Source organism: Lithobates pipiens, unplaced genomic scaffold (genome assembly GCF_037356315.1).
Source record: "Lithobates pipiens isolate NorthernLeopardFrog02 unplaced genomic scaffold, aLitPip1_a1.2 Scaffold_10, whole genome shotgun sequence".
NCBI classification, from domain to species: Eukaryota; Metazoa; Chordata; class Amphibia; order Anura; family Ranidae; genus Lithobates; species Lithobates pipiens.
The window spans coordinates 221,067,847-221,086,823 of NW_027507686.1; the positions used below are offsets into that span (position 1 = coordinate 221,067,847).

Below are 18,977 nucleotides of genomic sequence, written 5' to 3' on the forward strand. Positions count from 1 at the left end.
AAGGCCCATTTACCCACTGCAGCTTCTGTAAGTCTCATCGGGATTTGACACTTCCAGGAGTGTCAGGTACACGTGTTCCTTGCCATGCAATGTTGTTCCATCCTCTGACACCTGTGATGTCCTGTGCAGACATAGGGATCAGAGGAAGTAACAGCAGTGCATGGCAGGAGACAGAGGCGCCTGACACTCCTGGAAGTGTTGAATCCCAAAGAGACTGAAAATGGCTGCTGCATTAGAGGTGAGGTAGGAGACACAGACCGCCAAGGGGGCAATTATACACCTTCTATTGCAGAGGTGTGCCGTTTTGATATGTTTAGAGACCTGGCAGGGTCTCATTAAAGGACATCTGTGTGGAGAGAAAAAACACAGGTCACCAATACAGGCCTCTGCGTGCAAATGATAGTTGCTTAGATGTCATTCACTTCAACAATTTTCTTAGTCATTGCCCTGCAATGCAACCAGTGAATTTAGAACTCAATGACTTTTGAAGATAGAGGATCAGCATGATATCCGGGTTAAGTGAAAAACACATATGTGAAATTTTATTATGAAATAAAAATGGCAAATCACTTGATTAATACAAGTACAAGCATATCTCCTTCCACAATCCTGTGGTGGTAGTGGTAAGCCTTGTTTTGGACTTTCAAAGATGTAGGTGCAGTTACAAACTCTAGCTGGAAGGATGAGCACTGAAAGCCGAACCCGGGAATGTCAGAACCACGGTGGAACACATGGAAGGCACAAGGCCAAAAATTACATAACACCTGGGAGGACCGCAATAGGAGGTGTGGCTACAGGTTTCGGAGCTTCGCTGCTTCTTTTTCAAGCCTCAAGACTAAATAGTTCCCTTAAAGCTGCCCATACACTATGTGAATTTCAGCTGTTTTCTTATGAATGAACCAGCCAAAATTTGGTAAGTGGGTGACCCTGTTGGCCTCATCCTGCTCGACAGAGGATCTGGATGGAAAACGTCTGGCTGAATAGCAGCTGCATTTAAACAGATGCAGTTGCTGTTCGGGAATTTTCACTGTACTGAATACAATAGGCACAGTGGAAGATCAGACAATCCACACTATAGGAATAGGTGAGTTTTTTTTTTTTTATGTTCGGCCTGCAGGCTGAATGAAAAAAATAAATAAATCTAATGGTGTATGGCCAACTTAACACTAGTTTCTTTTCAATGTCCCCATCATAGTAGTGACTCGGCAGTCCCATGCTATATTTCCTTCCACTCAAGGGCCAGATCACAGAGGAGGTGACAGCAGAGTCAGACAGCCATGACACTGAGACTTACCGCCAATTTGCACCATGAGCAGCTGATTGCAACAATCTCTTTGCTGTGAAATGCAAACTTCTGTTGAAACCCCTGAAAAGAATAACAACCTTTCATTAGCTACGATTGCATATTATTTAGACCATATATGAAAAAAAAATCAACCACTTAATAAGGGTTCTTAAAGTGTATGCATAGTCAAAACATTTTTTTTTCCCGCTTTGGATAGAGAAGAATTTTTTTTTCTACCTGCCCCCTTGCCCATGCGTAGATGTGCTGCATGGCTTCGGGTCCTGAGAGACAAGCCTTCACTGTCTTTGCACATGCACAGAAAACCACCTACACGTGCACAGATGTGCCAACAGTTTCTGCCAGGACACACTGGGGTTGAGTCACTAGAGTGTGGAGTGTGAAAAATCTTGCGCAGCTCTGCACAACCAATCGGCTTCCAGGTTATTTTGGCAAAGCTTAAAAGAGAAGTATGTCAATTTGTTTTTTTATTTTATTTATACTTACCTAGGTGCATTCAGCATCGGTCCGATGGTGGATCTGATCCTCGGCAACTCTACACTGAGAACCGAGCTATTGAACACCGCTGATTGCTCAGTTCTCACAGCTCGGAGCCTGAACAAGACTTCTGTAACGTCAACAGAGAGCAGACTTCAGCCCGCTGTTTGCTGAAAACAGGTCACAGGAGTGCAAAACAAACTGCACTCTTGTGATCCATAGAAGGAGCTTTGACTGTACTTCTCCTTTAATTGAACAAGGTGAAGTTTAAAGTGGTTGTATACTCATTTTTTTTACTTTTACGTACAGTAAAGCCTATAATAAGGCTTACCTGTAGGTAAAAAAAATATCTCCTAAACCTGTACGGTTTAGGAGATATTCCCCTCGGTATACGCCACTGACTGCAGCGGCGCATGCGCACAAGGGGATTCTTGGCTGAAAGCCTGGCAGTGGCCGGACTCGGCCGGGATGAAATCTCCCGCGCGCATGGGCGGGAGTGATGATATCGCGGCTCCGGCCACTCACAGCGCCGGAGCCGCGATACACGGAAGAAACGCAGAGGGAGCATGTCAGCTCCCTCGGCGTGGATCGGGCCAGATGTCGGGGCCTCGTTCTAAGGTAAGTATTTCATAATGAGCTAGTATGCGGTGCATACTAGCTCATTATGCCTTTTCCTTTGCAGGTGGGAGAAAAAAAAAAAAAAAAACATTAGCGGGTTTACTACCGCTTTAAAGCCGATTGGCTACCATGCAAAACTGCACCAGATTTTGCCCTCTCCGGTTTTAGTAAATCAACCCCAATGGGCTGTGCTGGGCAAAGCCTATCTGACACATCTGTACATGTGCCATAACAGCAGCTCCCAAAGTGGGGGAGAGATTTTTGGGGGGATTGAGCCACAAGAGAGGTGGACTGAAGTTACACTTTAAAGTAGATGTAAACTCTATCTGAATATTTTGTTGCTAAAGCATCTTGAGTTGACTGGCTCACTTTAAAGAGAGATGACCTGTATGGTAATTTTTGTGATTTTTAAATATTTTTTTTCCCATGCTGTGTTAAAGGATATGTCTGTTTTACCTCCCATATGCAGTTGGTTTTGCACAGAGTGGCCCCTATCCTCCTCTTTCCTTGGGGCCCTCATGTGGGCGTGCTACCGAGTCCTGCTGCTGTGTCCATTGACACCTGTATCATTGGGCTTGATTGACAGCAGCGGGAGCCAATGGCTGTGCAGCTATTAATCTATCCAATCAGGACCTGAGACACTGGCTGCAGCTGGTGTGCTCATCCCCATCGATGGAAAGACCGGGTTCAGGCAAGTAAAAGGGGGGATATGGGGGGCAGCTGCATCACAGGAGGTTTTTCACCTTAATGCATAGAATGTATTAAGGTGAAAAACCTTGAGGTTTACAACCCCTTTAAAGCGTTCGTAAACTCATATATAAAAAAAAAAAGTTTCTACCTGCAAGGCAATATCATAATGTGCTTGCGCGTGGGAGTCTCGGGCATGGCACACAGCTCTAAAGGAATGGCACAGGTATGCTGTTCCTTCAGAGCGCATGTGCTGGTGACGCCGCCGGCTGCTGCTCACTAGAATATCTCCTAAACGGTGAACATTTAGGACATATTCATTTTACCTCCAAATAAGTTTTGCTATAAGCTCACCTGTAGGTAAAAATAAATAGAGACTTTACTACAAAGTGGTTGTAAACTTCATACATGAAATATGAACAAAGCATATCCTTTTATAGTGCATACCTGCCTCAATCCAGAGCACTAAGTGTCATTTCTCTCTGCTGTTTTGTTCCTCTACTATTTGTAGGAGTCACTTTAACAGGTTTTTCCTTACAGCTGGTGTTTGACAGTCTCGGCTCTGTTCCTGTGTGCCAATCAGCTCTCAGAGCTCTTCTCAATGAGATCTGCAGAGTGTAATTCCAGCTCCCCGCCCCCTGTTTTCTGAAATCTCAGAAAAGCTGTATAAATTCTGTACTTTAAACAGCTGTAGAGAAGAGAAGACTGCATATAAACAGGTACAAGTCATGTAGGAGGCTTTGTTTCATCTCCATGTATCATATGAGGCCAGTCACTTCACTGGGTATATGTCAAGGTTTACAACCACTTTAAATTATCACATTTTGACAAATACTGCAAGAAATACCACATGTGCTAATTAAAATGAATATGAGATTGTCCCTTTTTTTGAAGCATCCATTAGGATATTTCTATGCGGATAATTAAAATAACACAGTGTGGACATAACGCATATGGCAAAGAATTTCCACTCACCCCTATTATTTATTAATATTAGTCAAGATGTAATACAAATCTGTCAACCCTGCAAGTCTAGATATAATACACTTCTACCTCTCAGTACATGCTAATAAGGTCTCTCACCTTCCCACACTGCCGGCACTTCCCTGCTTGCCGTCTCCGATGAACCCAGTGATGCCGAACAATTACAGGCTAAAGAGAGAGAGAAAGTACTTGAGTAAGTTCAGCAAAGAGGTGAATGGACGTGCTAATTGCACAATGAAGTCAGCAATCCAAGACAACATACAGAGGGAAAATTAGGATTTTTGGACTTACCATAAAATCTTTTTCTTAACATCCATTGAAGAATACAGGATAGCTGTAATTCCTAGACAAGTGGGTTATAATGCCACCCCTGCAGTATAACCCACATATCCAGGAGTTAGTACTATTCCGTGGTCCTCAATAGACAATAAAGAAATTGTATCTGCAAGAGACCATTACAGAGAAACCATAGAGAAAATTTCCAAGTTAGACCTGTAAAGTAAAAACTTGTTTCTATCATTTTGGATAGCGTGGGGAATGGGTTACTATCCCATTGGGAAGATCTCCCTGTACTTTTTTCCTGTAGGCACAACAGGAAGTTAGTGGAAATATCCAAGTTAGGAAGTCCTTCTTGGAGTCCCCATTGGTATATTTCACCTATATTCCTGTTTTGGTGACAATGGCCACCAGGTCCAATAGAGTCGGTGAATCTCTCCAGAGTGGTGGGGGGAGACAAAATGTCCAAAATTGGCCCTAGTATATGAATGGGGACCTTGGATTGTGGGCTCATTGAGGGTAGGGACCAATGTGAGTGTGCAATGTACAGGGATAAGGACAATTGTAGACACTCACTCAGGTTTAACTGGATGGACTGGTGTCTTTATTCAACCTTACTAGCTATGAAACTAATTATGAAACTATAGGTTGTAGCCCCTCAACACTTTATCTAAATTAAAACTTTTAGACTTTAGGCACACAAAGTATTTTTTTAGTGATATTCAAATTTCTGAAAGTTTGCACTGTATTATTTCTGCTAAATATGGAAGGGTTAGAACCTATGGAATGTTTGTGTTGCCATGTTTGTCCCCTCACTCTTCACTACCTGTCCAGGGGACATGTGCTACACAAAGCATGGGTGAAAAAAAAAATCTTTGTCCGTACAACGTCTGACGTTGATCTCTTCAACAAGGATATTCAAAATTAAAACTTGCCAGAGAACCTAACATATCTCCATGATGTACAAAACTAAAAACACATGATTGGCTGGAGTTGGGCTTTAAGCAAGATATCTTAAGGCAGATGCACAAGTGGATGGAAAAATGTAAAACAGCCACATGAAGCATTTAGCCTTACCTGGTCCTGATTTTTAAGGCATATGTAGGTATGGTTGGTCTATGATTCCCCTATTAATAAGATAATGAACTAGTTGGACTGGTTCAAGAAGCTCAAGAAAGGAAATTATATTGGCAGGAAGTAGTGGGAGGGAAAATGAATTGAAACATAGCCATGTGGTGGACAAAAAAGAGGGAGCAGTTTTACAGGACTAAGAAGCAGGAAGCAGTTGGGAGAGATCCTGGAAGAAGAGTCCATTACCAGGAAGGACCAAGTAATTGTGATTGTAAAGGCAGCACCCCCACTCAGGCCCCCTAACGCTTACCTGAGGTCCCTCTAGATCCAGCGATGTTGCAGGAATGTCTCGCTACCCGGCACTCCCCTCCTCATTGGCTGATACAGCAGCGTGGCACCATTGGCTCCTGTTGCTGTCCATCAAAGTTAGTCAGCCAATGAGGAGAGAAAGGGGGGTGGGACCAGGCAGAGGCTTTATGTCTGAATGGACACATGGACCTGGGACTCAGCTTGGGTGCCCATATAACAAGCTGCTTGCTGTGGGGGCACTTAACTGGGAGGGAGGGGTCGAAGAGGGACCTGAGAAGAAAAGGATTGCCATTGCACAGGGCAGGTAAGTATAACATGTTCGTTATTTTTTGTGACTCAGAAAGTACAAAAGCCTGTGGATCATGATGACCGTCAGGGAAATGGCACTATTTGCAGAAAAGGGCAGCATTGGCAGACTTCATACTTCCTTGGTACAGACCTTGAGGCTTTTACAGCCAGCTTTAAAAAAAATTGGCATACTGACTACCTTGTTCTCAGAATTTGCATAACCACAAGAAGGTGTAACAGCAAGAAGAGGTCATTGGAAGCGACTGGTTCACAACATTGTTCAGATTTCAGAAAACATAGCTCTTACCTCCCGTATGTTGCGGGACCCGGACTCCCGAAATGATGGCTTGCATCGGAAATTTATCTACAAAAAATATTAACAAAAATTAAAGCTGAGCAGGTGAGGGACCACTAAACCACTCTGCTTGAGCATTGAATAAACAGGAGATATGTCTACTTAGTCATCTGTGTGCATGGCTAATCTGACTGATCACACATGAATCACTACAGTAATCTGATTTTTCAGTTTTTTTTAAATCCACTCATATTCAATACCAAAAAATGACATCCAACCCGGTGAATACCATGGAGAAAAGACGGAGCAAGAAAAAATAGGATTTTTATAACAGCTTACCTGTAAATTCCTTTTCCTCATTGGTGTACATCACGGGACACAGAGCAGCATAGTAATTACTATGTGGTTATAGGCCACCTTCAGGTGATGGACGCTGGCACACCCTTAACAGGAAGTTGCCTCCCTATATAACCCCTCCCATACAGGGAGTACCTCAGTAGCAAAGCAATATACATATGTCCCAAAAGAGGGGAGGGACCTCTGTGTCCTGTGATGTACGTCAAGAAAAGGATTTTACAGGTAAGCTGTTATAAAAATACTATTTTCTTTATCGTACATCACGGGACACAGAGCAGCATAGTAATTACTATGTGGGACGTCCCAAAGCAATGCTATCTGAGGGCAAGGAGACACAAACAAACAATCAGGGCGTCATCAGACTTGAGGAACTATACTGCTGCCCGCTGCACGTTGTGCCCAAAGGCACCCATCCTTATGCTCTTTTTTACATCCACCTGATAGAATCTAGTGAATGTATGGACCAAAGATCAAGTTGCGATCTTGCAAATCTGATTAATGGAGGCTTTGGTGATGCACTGCCCATGAAGCACTTACTACTCTGGTAGAGCGTGCTCTAACTCGAAAAGGCGGAATTCTCCTTTTGAAACCATAAGCCTGAATCATAACTTGCCGAATCTGCTCTAAAAAAAATAGTAGATCTTGACACTGCCCGCCCCTTCCTGGGCCCTTCTGGGAGCACAAACAAAGCATCATTCTTCCGTATCTGAGCAGTTGCTTTCAGATAGACTTTAACCGCTCTCACTACATCGAGAGAGTGTAACAATCTTTCTTCTGCAGAACAGAGTTCTGGAAAAAAACATAGTTAGGGAAACATCTTTGGTTCATATGAAAACTAAATACTACTTTAAGTATAAAAAGGATGGGTGAGGACGAAGCACCACCTCATCCTTAAGAATGATTAAGTATGGCTCTTTACAAGAAAAAGCTGCCAACTATGGAACTCTTTTTGTGGAAGTTACCGGAACCAAGAACACCAATTTCCCTGTCACAAGGATCAAGGGGACATGGTGCCAGGGCTCAAAAAAGGCTGACCTTGTAAAGCCGACAAAACCACACTGAAATCCCATGGGCACAAGGGCGACCCAACTGGTGGATTTATATGCGTTACCCCTTGTATAAAGGTCTGGACCAAGCAAAGCAAGCGCCCGAGATTTTGACCCTTGAAAGTACTTCACAGCTAACTTTATTTCTACTCCTAATTATAGGAAGGAGAGAACTCTACTTATGACATACTTCTGAGGATGCCATCTTTTGCTTTCACACCAAGAAACGTAGGTCTTCCAGACCCTATAGTAAATGGTCCTAGAGGCTGGCTATCTTGCATTAATCAGGGTAGTTACTACTGAACCTGAAATCCTCCTACTCCTTGTGGGTTTCAATAGCCAAACCCTCACATTTAGCGCTTGTAAGGCAGGATGGAACACCGGCCCATGCAAAAGCAGATGGAAGAGATCAAGGGTCCCCTTACTGCCATCTTTAAGATTCTTGTATACCAGTATCTACTGGGCCACTAGAATTAATGGCTTCCGTTTCTCCCTGAGCCTGCATAACAGTCGTGGTAGCAGCTGAACTTGAGGGAACGCATAGGATTACTGATAACTGATCCCAATGGGTCACTAAAGCATCCGGACCGTAGGCAAGCAGATCCCTTGTCCTTGACACAAACCTGTCCAACGAAAAATTCCCTTGCAAATTCCCCCCCACCCCCCCACCCCCCCCCGCGAAAAAGATTGCAGATAGGCAAGGAAGATTTTCCTCTGCCCAAGAGAACATGGTTCACCTCTCTCTGGGCTGCGTGATTTTTTTTTATGCCCCCTTTTTGGTTATTGAAATAGGCTACTGCTGTGGCATAGTCGGACTATATGCAGACGGGACCATTCCGCAACCTGAACGTCCAGGCTATTAGAGCCGGACGTACTGCTCAAATCTCCAGGATTTTGATGGGCAAGGACTTTGTGGACTCTGACCATTTCCTTTGAAAAGTGGTCTGTTCCAGGACTGCTTCCCAGCCCCATAGGCTAGCATCCGTTGTTACTATTTTCCAAATAATCGTAATGAAGGATTTCCCTTCCTGAAAATCCCTGGTTATCAACCACCACCTGAGACTTTGACGCACCCTTGGGGCCAGATTCATTGGATAATCCAAGGCTTAGGCCTTCCTGTTCTAAGCACACAGAATACTGTATTGCACCAATCTTAAAACTGGACATAGACACCTGCTTTGAATGAAGCCAGCATCTTCCCTAGCAACCCCATGCCAAGGCAAATGGAAGAACCCTTACTCGCTTCGACCACCTGAACCAGCTTCCTTATAGCATTGATTTTGCCTGGGGCAAAAATAATCCTTACTGATCATAAGGATGATTTTTCTATGTTGAGAATCCAGCCCAGGTGTTCCAGATAACTGACTGTACTGGATATCCTTGGTTTAATCGTGCCAACGACAGACTACTTACTGCTGTAGATCAAGGTATGCCATTACCGCTATACCCTGGCCTCTTAGTCTTGCTAATACTAGGGCCAGAACTTTTGTAAATACCCAGGGAGTGGTGGCTAACCCCAAGGGCAAGGCCACGAACTGAAAGTGGTGCTGTTCCACCACAAAAAACAGAAATTTCTGATGAGCTGGGAAAATTGGCCCATATAGATATGCATCTTTGATTTCTATTGATGCTAGAACTTCTCCCTGTAGGGTGGATATGACTGACCGGACTGACTCCATGTGACAGGAGCAGACGTTTAGACGTTTCTGATCTTTGAGATCTAAAATGGGTCTGACATCTCCAATCGGTTTCGGTATGGTGAAGAGATTTTAATAAAACCACATACCCTGCTTCTTCTGAGGGGGATCTCTGTGATTACACCCTGAGACATCAATGCCTCCTAGGCCGTGAGCATCCAGGTGCCTGGCCGGACATCCCTCTCGTGAAGGGCGCCCGGGCTTGAGGCTTCCAAACCTTCCGAGCCCCCTCCGCCCCTCCCGGGTAAGGGGCGGCGGGCCCATGCAGTACCCCACTTGGTCTGCTGGCAGGTGGGTTCCCCTTCGGGCTGGAGGGGAGGGCTGCTCAAAGCGATATAGCACCAGACATAAAGGCTTACTTTCATAGTGTCTTTGGGGCGTAGTCTAGGAGCTACCACAGAGATGACCGATCCATCAAGGATCTCTTCTTGTCAAGCCCCTGAAAAAAAACACAGAGGCCCCCCCCCTCCCCCCACCTTGATCGAGCGGGGGCGTCCCATCATAAGGAGGCTTTGGGACTCTATTGTAGGCTTCTCCCCTGAGGCAGTTCCGTAGTTTTATGCAAATAAACATAGGTAAATATTTCCAAAAGAAGCAAGTACATACGTATACAGCTTTAATGTATGCAGTATGTATCAAAGCAATATGCCTTTATGGAAGCGTGCGTTCGTGGAAGCATGGTCCATACAAATATGTTTTTAGGCAAAATATGAAAAGTGCACGCTGTACAGCTGCATCCATGTATCACGTGCCATTGAAAAAGCATCTTTGCAAAGTAAGCATGCATTTATGAAACGTGTTATGCCACATTACGTAACATGTATCTATGCAGACATGAATTCATATGTGAACATGAGGAATCATGTATATCTTAAGTAAACATCTCATTATGCAACCATGCATGTTTAGGTGATCATGCGACTTTTTAGGTGATCATGCAACTTTTGGCGATCAAGCCTCTCTGCGTGATCAAGCATTCTTGTGTGCTTAAGCACTCTTATGCGATCAAATATCCTTGTGCGATTAAGCACCCTGTGCGATCAAGCATCTTGCGAGATCACGCACCCTTGCGAGATCAAGCATCTTATGCAATTATGTAAACACCCCGCGTATCCATCTAAACATGCATTTTTATGATCATGTTATGCGATCACGTGTTTTTATGAGATCACTGCTGTGTTACCTCTATAGTAACCCAACCAAAGCTGAGGACAAACGTCTTCAGTAACATAAACAGGGGCTGGAAGATTGGAAACAGCTGCAACTGAAAATCCCAACGGCTCACCCTGATTAGCCACCTTCGGTCTCTCCGGGGAGGAAGGTACTGTGGAGGCATGACTAGAAACCTCAGAGTCTGATGGAGATTGCCTTAGGAGCCTTTCTTTGAGGCGTTTGTACCCTTCTTGGAAGGCATAGTATTAAGCACAAAAACAGAGGTACTAAAGTAACCAGCACACCACCTGCTGAGCTATAGTCCACCAAAGAAAAGCTGCTATTAATGCTCAGCCTGATGCCGAGTAAATGTGTCCTGGGAATCCCTGTATGCACCTTTTTTAGCGTTACAAGACCTTAGTGCTCCGTCCGTCCGTGGATGCTGCGTCCCGAACGTGGCGCAGCGTGAAGCCACGCCCTTTTCCGTCCCCCAACATGTCACTCCCTACTTTTATAAAATTTACAATTGCCACAGGGGCCGTTCAGCAGGTCCGGCGTGGGGTGGAGAGGACAGAAGGGGAAACATAAGAAAAAACACGGGGTGCCGCCGCTCCCCCGAGGGGAGAGAAGCTGCAGTAAGGTGCTAACTTTTCATGGAATATCCAAGAATCCCCCCCTGTAATATCTTCCTGGTGGCTGAGACTAAGCATGCTGTCTGCTGCTGACACAGGGCGAGATCTGAGGAGCATGTAAAAAGGTATGTGCATTTTACACCCTCTAGTGAGAAAAATAGGCATGACAACATTTACTCACAGAAGAAATCCATAGGTGGACTTAAAAGTTCCTAGGATTCTTCACTTACCTTATCCTTGCCACAGGATTCTGCTGATATCAGACAGACCCAACCTTCACCCATCACGGTGGGCTGCGTTTAAAAAACCTTCAAGAACCAGGTCCCTTTTTAATCGGGGGTCCACTCCCTTGGACCTGTAAAGCATCCTGCCAGAAAACATTATGGTAATGGTTGCATGACCAAAGCACTGGATCCCAGGGTCCAGCCCTCCAAAAAGAGGCGTTACAGGCAAAACCTTGTTTTTGCTACACGAGGAACGGGTACCATCCACTTTGGCCTCAGTGGCACTTTGGATGGATCCAGTCTGTAAAAGCTGTTTAATCTAGTAAAGGATCCTTCCAGCGGAGCTCTTCAGCGCACATCTTCAATCGTGACCAAACACCTTAGACACTGGTGAAAAAACGGAGGTACTCCCTGTATAGGAGAGGTTATATAGGGAGGCAACTTCCTGTTTAGGGTGTGCCAGTGTCCAGCACCTGAAGGTGGACTATATCCACATAGTAATTACTATGCTGCTCTGTGTTCCGTGATGTACGATAAAGAAAAATAAGGTGGACAATGATGATAACTTAAAGGATAACAATGTGGCATTCCTAGTGTATTTGACACCGAAGAGTAGATAATTTGAGAGTCAGTTCACACCAGATTGTGGTGCGGGAAACCCACATTCCACACATGTTCACCACACCACATTTAAAACACACTGCAGTTGTGATCTGCAATGGGTGTCAATATTAAGTTAATGACACCTCAAATGCAGGTCGCCAATGCAGTGCATTCACACACACCGGATTGCTTGGTACAGAACCATCATGTGATCATGTTGCAGTGAGTTTCCAAAAGTAGTGCATGAATGGGCTGAAATGGCACCATGCAGAGCTGCATATGAATTGCACAAGAACTCATAGCACGTTCCTGTGCTATTCCCGCTAAGAACAGGCCCAGAAGAACAATCATATTCAGTAATAATTATAAAATGAAACAAATAAGATTAATGACCAGAAAAAATGCTACCAGTGGAATTATAGTGCCCCTCCTTATATTGGTGGTCAGCATGAGAAGAACCTCCATATAAAAGTGGTCAGTGGGAGAAATGTCCCCTTATATTCGTAGTCAGTGGGAGGACTCCATTATATTAGTGGTCAGTGAGAGAAGGACCCCCCTTCTATTAGTGGTCAGTGAGAGAGGGCACCCATATATTAGTGGTCAGTGGGAGGAGGACCCCCATATATTAGTGGTCAGTGGGAGAAGGTCCCCCATATATTAGTGGTCAGTGGGAGAAGGTCCCCCATATATTAGTGGTCAGTGGGAGAAGGTCCCCCTTATATTAGAGGTCAAAAAAGAAAAGGGCCCCATTATATTAGTGGTCAGTGGCAGAAGGATCTTCATATATTGGTGGTCAGTGGGAGAAGAGCACCCTTATATTAGTGGTCAGTGGGAGAAAAGGACCCCCTTATATTAGTGGTCAGTGGGAGAAAAGGACCCCCTTATATTAGTGGTCAGTGGGAGAAAAGGACCCCCTTATATTAGTGGTCAGTGGGAGAAAAGGACCCCCTTATATTAGTGGTCAGTGGGAGAAGGGCACCCTTATATTATTGGTCAGTGGGAGAAGCGCACCCTTATATTAGTGCTCAGTGGGAGAAGCTCACCCTTATATTAGTGGTCAGTGGGAGAAGCGCACCCTTATATTAGTGCTCAGTAGGAGAAGCTCACCCTTATATTAGTGGTCAGTGGGAGAAGGGCACCCTTATATTAGTGTTCAGTGGGAGAAGGGCACCCTTATATTAGTGTTCAGTGGGAGAAGGGCACCCTTATATTAGTGTTCAGTGGGAGAAGGGCACCCTTATATTAGTGGTCAGTGGGAGAAGGGCACCCTTATATTATTGGTCAGTGGGAAAAGGGCACCCTTATATTATTGGTCAGTGGGAAAAGGGCACCCTTATATTAGTGGTCAGTGGGAGAAGGGCACCCTTATATTAGTAGTCAGAGAATTAAGGCCAAAGACACTCTTACACTGATAATCAGTGGAAAATCTTCCTCTTCATAGACAACTAAAAAAACAAACAAAAAACATATCAGTGGTTACTGAATGACCGAAGTTCCTCAAAGAACCCTCGAACAACCACTGAAGGAAACCCTGGTTGGGAAATGCTTCTGTAATTCCACCTTCTGCATCCAGACTAGGTGAAAAATTATTTCTCACCACCGTCAGTATTGATTGTTGTACCATACAGCAACCACTCCAAATCAAAAATAAATGCAAAATAAAAGAATGAATAGTTGCTGTGGGCAACACAGACAGTTTTGGATTTATTTGGTGCACTGTCAGTTAAATAATTTGTTGCTTACCTTTTCTAGCTGTTCAATGCAGGGAGTGTGAACCACGATCTTACATGCAGCACATTTCCGCCGTGTTGCTGACTTTTGCTGTATAAAAGATACAAAGGTATATGTCAAGGCAAAATGAAAAAACATGCTGTACATCCATGTCATACATGCATATTTCTCATATTTTATCCCTTAAAATACCCTAAAAGGAAGCTTCCTGTAATAAAGACCAGTCATAGCTGCTCTCTCCCTTTCAGGGTAACTGGTCTCGTCTCCGCCTCCTCCTGAAGTTTACTGCAGACAGCCTGTAGTGGGTGGTGGCTGCTGGGCCCCTCCCATAGCTCCTGGACAGGCTATGTACTGCACAGTGATGATGTCACAGCTACTTTTACAAGCGAATACCGACGTTTGCAAAAGCATTTGATGCACATAAATTGGATTTATATTCTGTGTGCTTGTTGAGGAATATATTAAAATGAAAGTGCTTGTGTCCAGGGTTCAACTTTAAAGTTAAATAGGGGAGTAGTAGAAACCTTGCCAGCTTCTTATTTTTGTACGTTTCCCTGCTGTAGATTTTCCCTCACTTCCTGTCTGGTAAAAGCTTGACCCCATCAAATTGTTGATCGTTTGACCCACTTCTGTCCAAGGAGAATGTTGGAAAACTTTTCTCAATCAGCAACTGCAGCCAATCAGCTACAACGGCTGACCAGTGTATTCTGAAGGCAACATTGGCCGTCCCAACATTGGGGATGTAAGGGGCTGAATTCCTGCTTCCAGCGGATAGAGGAAGCTGTAAGGTTTACTTTCCAGTTCCCTTTTATTCCCCTACAGCAGGTAGTTTACTGTCCTTCAGACTTTAGGAGAGCCAGCTATGGCCAGTGAGCATAAAAAATGCCCCAGCATCAGTGGGAGTAGACAATGTCTTATGCTTGGTGGTCTGTGGGTGTTAAAAACTATATAGTTCCTGTGGTCAGTAAGAGGAGGAATAGTGCCCATCATTGGTACTAGTTGAAAGAATAGTGCCCCATCATTAGTATTAGTTGGAGGAATAGGGCTCCATCATTGGATAAGTTGGAGGAATGGTGCCCCGTCATTAGTCAAAGTTGGTGGAATAGTGGTCTACCATTGGTCATAGTTGGTGGAATAGTGCCTGATTATTGTATTAGTTGGGGGAACAGTGCTCCATAGTTGGATAAGTTGGAGGAATGGTGCTCTATTGTTGGCCAAAGTTGGAGGTTTAATGCCCCATTGTTGGTATTAGTTGGAGAAATAGTTCCCCGTCATTGTTGTCAGTGGGAGGAATAGTGCCCAATTATTTAGATCAGTGGGAAGAATTATGCACCAGTGTTGTTGTCAGTGGGAAGACTAATGTCCCATCATTGGTCATAGTTGGAGGAATAGTGCCCCTTTGCTGGTATTAGTTGGAGGAATAGTGCTCCATTTTTGATATTAGTTGGAGGAATAGTGCTCCCTCGTTGGTATTAGTTGGAGGAACAGTGCTTCATAGTTGGTATTAGTTGGAGGAATAGTGCTCCATAGTTGGTATTAGCTGGAGGAATAGTGCTCCATCATTGGTTAAGTTGGAGGAATAGTGCCCTATTATTGGTCATAGTTGGAGGAATAGTGCCCAATTGTTGGCATTAGTTGGAGGAACAGTGCTCTATCGGTGGATAAGTTGGAGGAGTGGTGCCCTATTGTTGGTCATTGTTGGAGGAATAATGCCCCATTGTTGGTATTAGTTGGATAAATAGTTCCCCATCATTGTTGTCAGTGGGAGGAATAGTGCCCAAACTTTTAGATCAGTGGGAGGAATTATGCACCTGTGTTGGTGTCAGAGGAAGGGAATAGTGACCCATTGCTGATGTCAGTGGAGTTAAAAATGCCCCATCATTGATGTCAGTGGGAGGAATAGTGCCTGGTATCAATGGGAGTAATAGTACTTCATACTAGTGGTAGGAACAGTGACCCAAGAGCCAGGGAGAAGCAAAGGGCCTTATTCGGCCTGTGGGTGGCCACTGTTCTACAGTGAAGCAAGAACGTCTTTAGGTTTACCTATATAATTAGGAAAGAGAATTTTTTTATTTCCCCCCCTTAAAAGCATAATAAAGTCTAAACTAATAACAGGTGCAAACACTGAAAGATCAGAAGCAGCAGTTCCATGAAAGCTGAAAATAAGAACAAAGTAAATATCAAATTTAAGAGACTTATAAAGTCAATGCAAATGTCCTGTTCCTCATCAATCTGTTTAATTCAAAGTATAAATTAGATTTCTCAGCAATTTTCTTTTATCTCTCAGAGGCAGGAGGAAGATGCATAATCTAATTCAAGGAGAAAGCTTTTAGCATGCAAGGATACAAAGAGGGCTTTAAATTCATTAAAGGTTTGAAAAATAATTACATTAAAAGAGAAACGTATTCAGTAGATTCTCACTCATTATTAAGATTTACTACCCACACGTATCCATGGATATACTGTATAAACATATATAGTATAAATAAGAGCAGACAGAGACATGAGATTGCGGTTGAATGATGCGGCAACCATATGGTTGATCTACAAATGACTGTGGCATAAAAATGTATGGTCTTGTCTGCTGAGCGTGCTTTTTAGTGCAGGAGTAGTCCCATCTGGAGTTGGTTTCACCCCACTAGAGCAACTGCAAATGGCAGGGAACACTGGATTTTTATACTTATGTACCCAAGTTTAGGAGTCTATTAAGAGACACAAGGGAACAAAACAGTCCGGTAAACTCAACTGAGAAAAAGTAGACAAAGCCGTATAACAGGGAACTGTTTTTTCCTATAGCCTAACTAAATTTAACTAGAAGAAAACTGCCAACAGGCAATTCTTTAGTGCAAAAGAGACTTGCTAGGTGCAATAATACACACTTACCTGCCTGCTTGCAGTTTACTATTAAATACGCAGCCCCACACACTCTGGCTATGCCAGAATGAATGGTTCCTGTGCACATGGGCAGGAGAACGTAAACTAACCCATCCCACCACCCCCCCCTCCAACAGACAGACAATCAAGAGACTGAAAACCAGGCAGCCAGGGAGAAGATGACAGCAGCCACCTTAAGACACTAAACTAAACTGAACCATGGCTGGTCTGGCAAGGGCCCTAGGGGCTAGCCTATACTTTTGCTTGCCTAGTGCTCATTCCACCTGAAGGTAGCGCTATATAATCCATGGTATGGATTGGATTCTGTATTCCTCAAAGGACCATACAGGAAAACTGAGCTGAGGAAATGAACCTGTGCGACTTCAGGTGAACTCGCACGATTTCACTTCCGCACGTCAGTCCCGTTTTCGGCGGCGATTTCACAGATGTCAATGGAAATCGCACCCCAAAATCGCAAAAAGTAGTACAGAAACTACTTTCTGAAATCAGTGTGGCTCTGCAAATGCAGCATCGCACCGATTAAAATAGTGCCATTACCATCGATTTGACAAATCAAATCGCATATCAAAATGCACCAATGTGAACCAGGGCTAAATGCTGATGCTAGAACTATCCCTCTTCTAGTCTGACCATAAACTATGGAGCCCGGCCTGCCATGTGGGCACCATCCAAACACACTCAAGTAAGAAATTTCAGAGTGGTGCACCAACTTGGCACTGTGAATGAGAAGGAGAGTAATAGGGAAGGAGTCAAAGGGGGGATATGGCAGTGCGTTGAGAGATAAACCATCAGCAAAATCACATTTTAAAATAAATATTGTTCCTTAAAGTGATTGTAAAACCTAGAATTTTTTTTAAATTAAAATAACAAACATGTTATACTTACCGGCTCTTTGCAATGGTTTGGCACAGCCCTGATCCACCTGTTCTGGGGTTCTCTGCTGGCCCTCCAGGCTCCTCCTCTTCTGTGTGCCCTAAAAGCAAGCCGCTTGCTATGGGGGCACAACTGCAGCTTTGCTCCTGAGTCACCCTGCCTGTGTCCATAGATGCACACAGTGCCGCCTCCTGCTCCCTCCTCACAGCATTTGATTGGCTCCTGTTGCTGCCCAAGTCCCTGTGAGAAGAGGGGTGAGAAGACTGCAGCTGTGCACAGCACTGGATCGCTGACAGGCCCAGCTAAGTAGGTTTTTTTTGGGGGGGGTGGGGGGGGGGGGGTAGTTAGTGTTTTTTTTTACGTTAACACAGCGTGTGCATTAAGGTTAAAAAAAAAAAAAAAAACACCCAGCCTTTAGAATCACTTTAACAGAAAATTGAATATGAATTGTGAAGTCAGGGAAACTGGACAGCAGATGGCAGCATCCAATCGGACTGATAACAGACAATGGTTAGAAGACGCAAACTGTGATTTTCAGGACATTTCCAGGGATTATAACATTTTGTCTTCAGATAGAAAGAGATTAAATATGTTTTCTGTACAAGAACTGCAAGACGCTGACACCAGTTCCTTTTTAGGGATTTACATTGCTTACATAAAAAAACAAAACAAAAAAACAACCAAACTATATCTAAAACCAAAACCTCTTTTTACATTTTGAATACAGTATATGAGGGTTAAAACTACTGTGAGATCTTTTTGGCATCTGTATCCAATTAGGGAGATTTCTCTTCACTTCCTGTCCTGTAGACTCATCAGATTTATTTTCAATGTGAAAGAAATGACTTCTAAAGCCCCATACACACCATCCGATTTTCTGATGATTTTTTCCTTCAGATTTACCAAAACCATATAAAATGAGGTTAAACCTTAGGAGTTTCAATGTGTATGCAATCAGGCAGGCCCTTCTACTACATGTTTTTGGTAAATCTGAGGACAAAAATCAGCAGAAAATCCGATAGTGTGCATGGGGCTTCAGACAGTTGTTACAGGAACAAGCGTCCTCATTGGAAGATTTACCCTCTATTCCTGTTCTGCGGGAAACTCAAAATTTTGGGTTTAGGACGAGTTAGCACTGGTGCAAAGCACAGACATCGCATGTGATCCGCACTGCATTGCTGTGCAGATCAGCTGCGATGTCTGTGCGATGCGAATTCAGCCATACAAACTGTATGGCTGAAATCGCATTGCCTTCGTGCCAAAATGGTGCAGGACCCTTTTTTGGTTTGCACTGGAATTGGATCACATAGTTGTTCACACCCATGCGATCTGATTCCTGTACCATTTGACTGTTCGCACTGCGATCTGCAAACCAATCTGGTGGTGTCATTACCTTTCTATCGACACCTGCTGCGTTTCGAAGAGGGCTGTGTAAACCGCCTGCAAGTGACATGCGATG

At 44.0% G+C, this 18,977-nt stretch overlaps 1 protein-coding gene across 6 annotated transcripts in view; it reads right to left on the bottom strand.

Moving 5' to 3' along the window:
* Nucleotides 1-18,977, bottom strand: part of DGKZ (diacylglycerol kinase zeta) — a 341,151-nt gene that overhangs the window by 117,085 nt on the left and 205,089 nt on the right. For all 6 annotated transcript variants that reach the window (XM_077461740.1, XM_077461769.1, XM_077461759.1 and 3 more), the window contains 4 exons: nucleotides 13,763-13,840; nucleotides 6,321-6,377; nucleotides 4,169-4,237; nucleotides 1,295-1,366 (listed from right to left, as the gene is read on the bottom strand). In XM_077461740.1, the coding sequence (XP_077317866.1) occupies nucleotides 1,295-1,366; nucleotides 4,169-4,237; nucleotides 6,321-6,377; nucleotides 13,763-13,840 (276 nt within the window). The remainder of the gene's footprint in view (nucleotides 1-1,294; nucleotides 1,367-4,168; nucleotides 4,238-6,320; nucleotides 6,378-13,762; nucleotides 13,841-18,977) is intronic.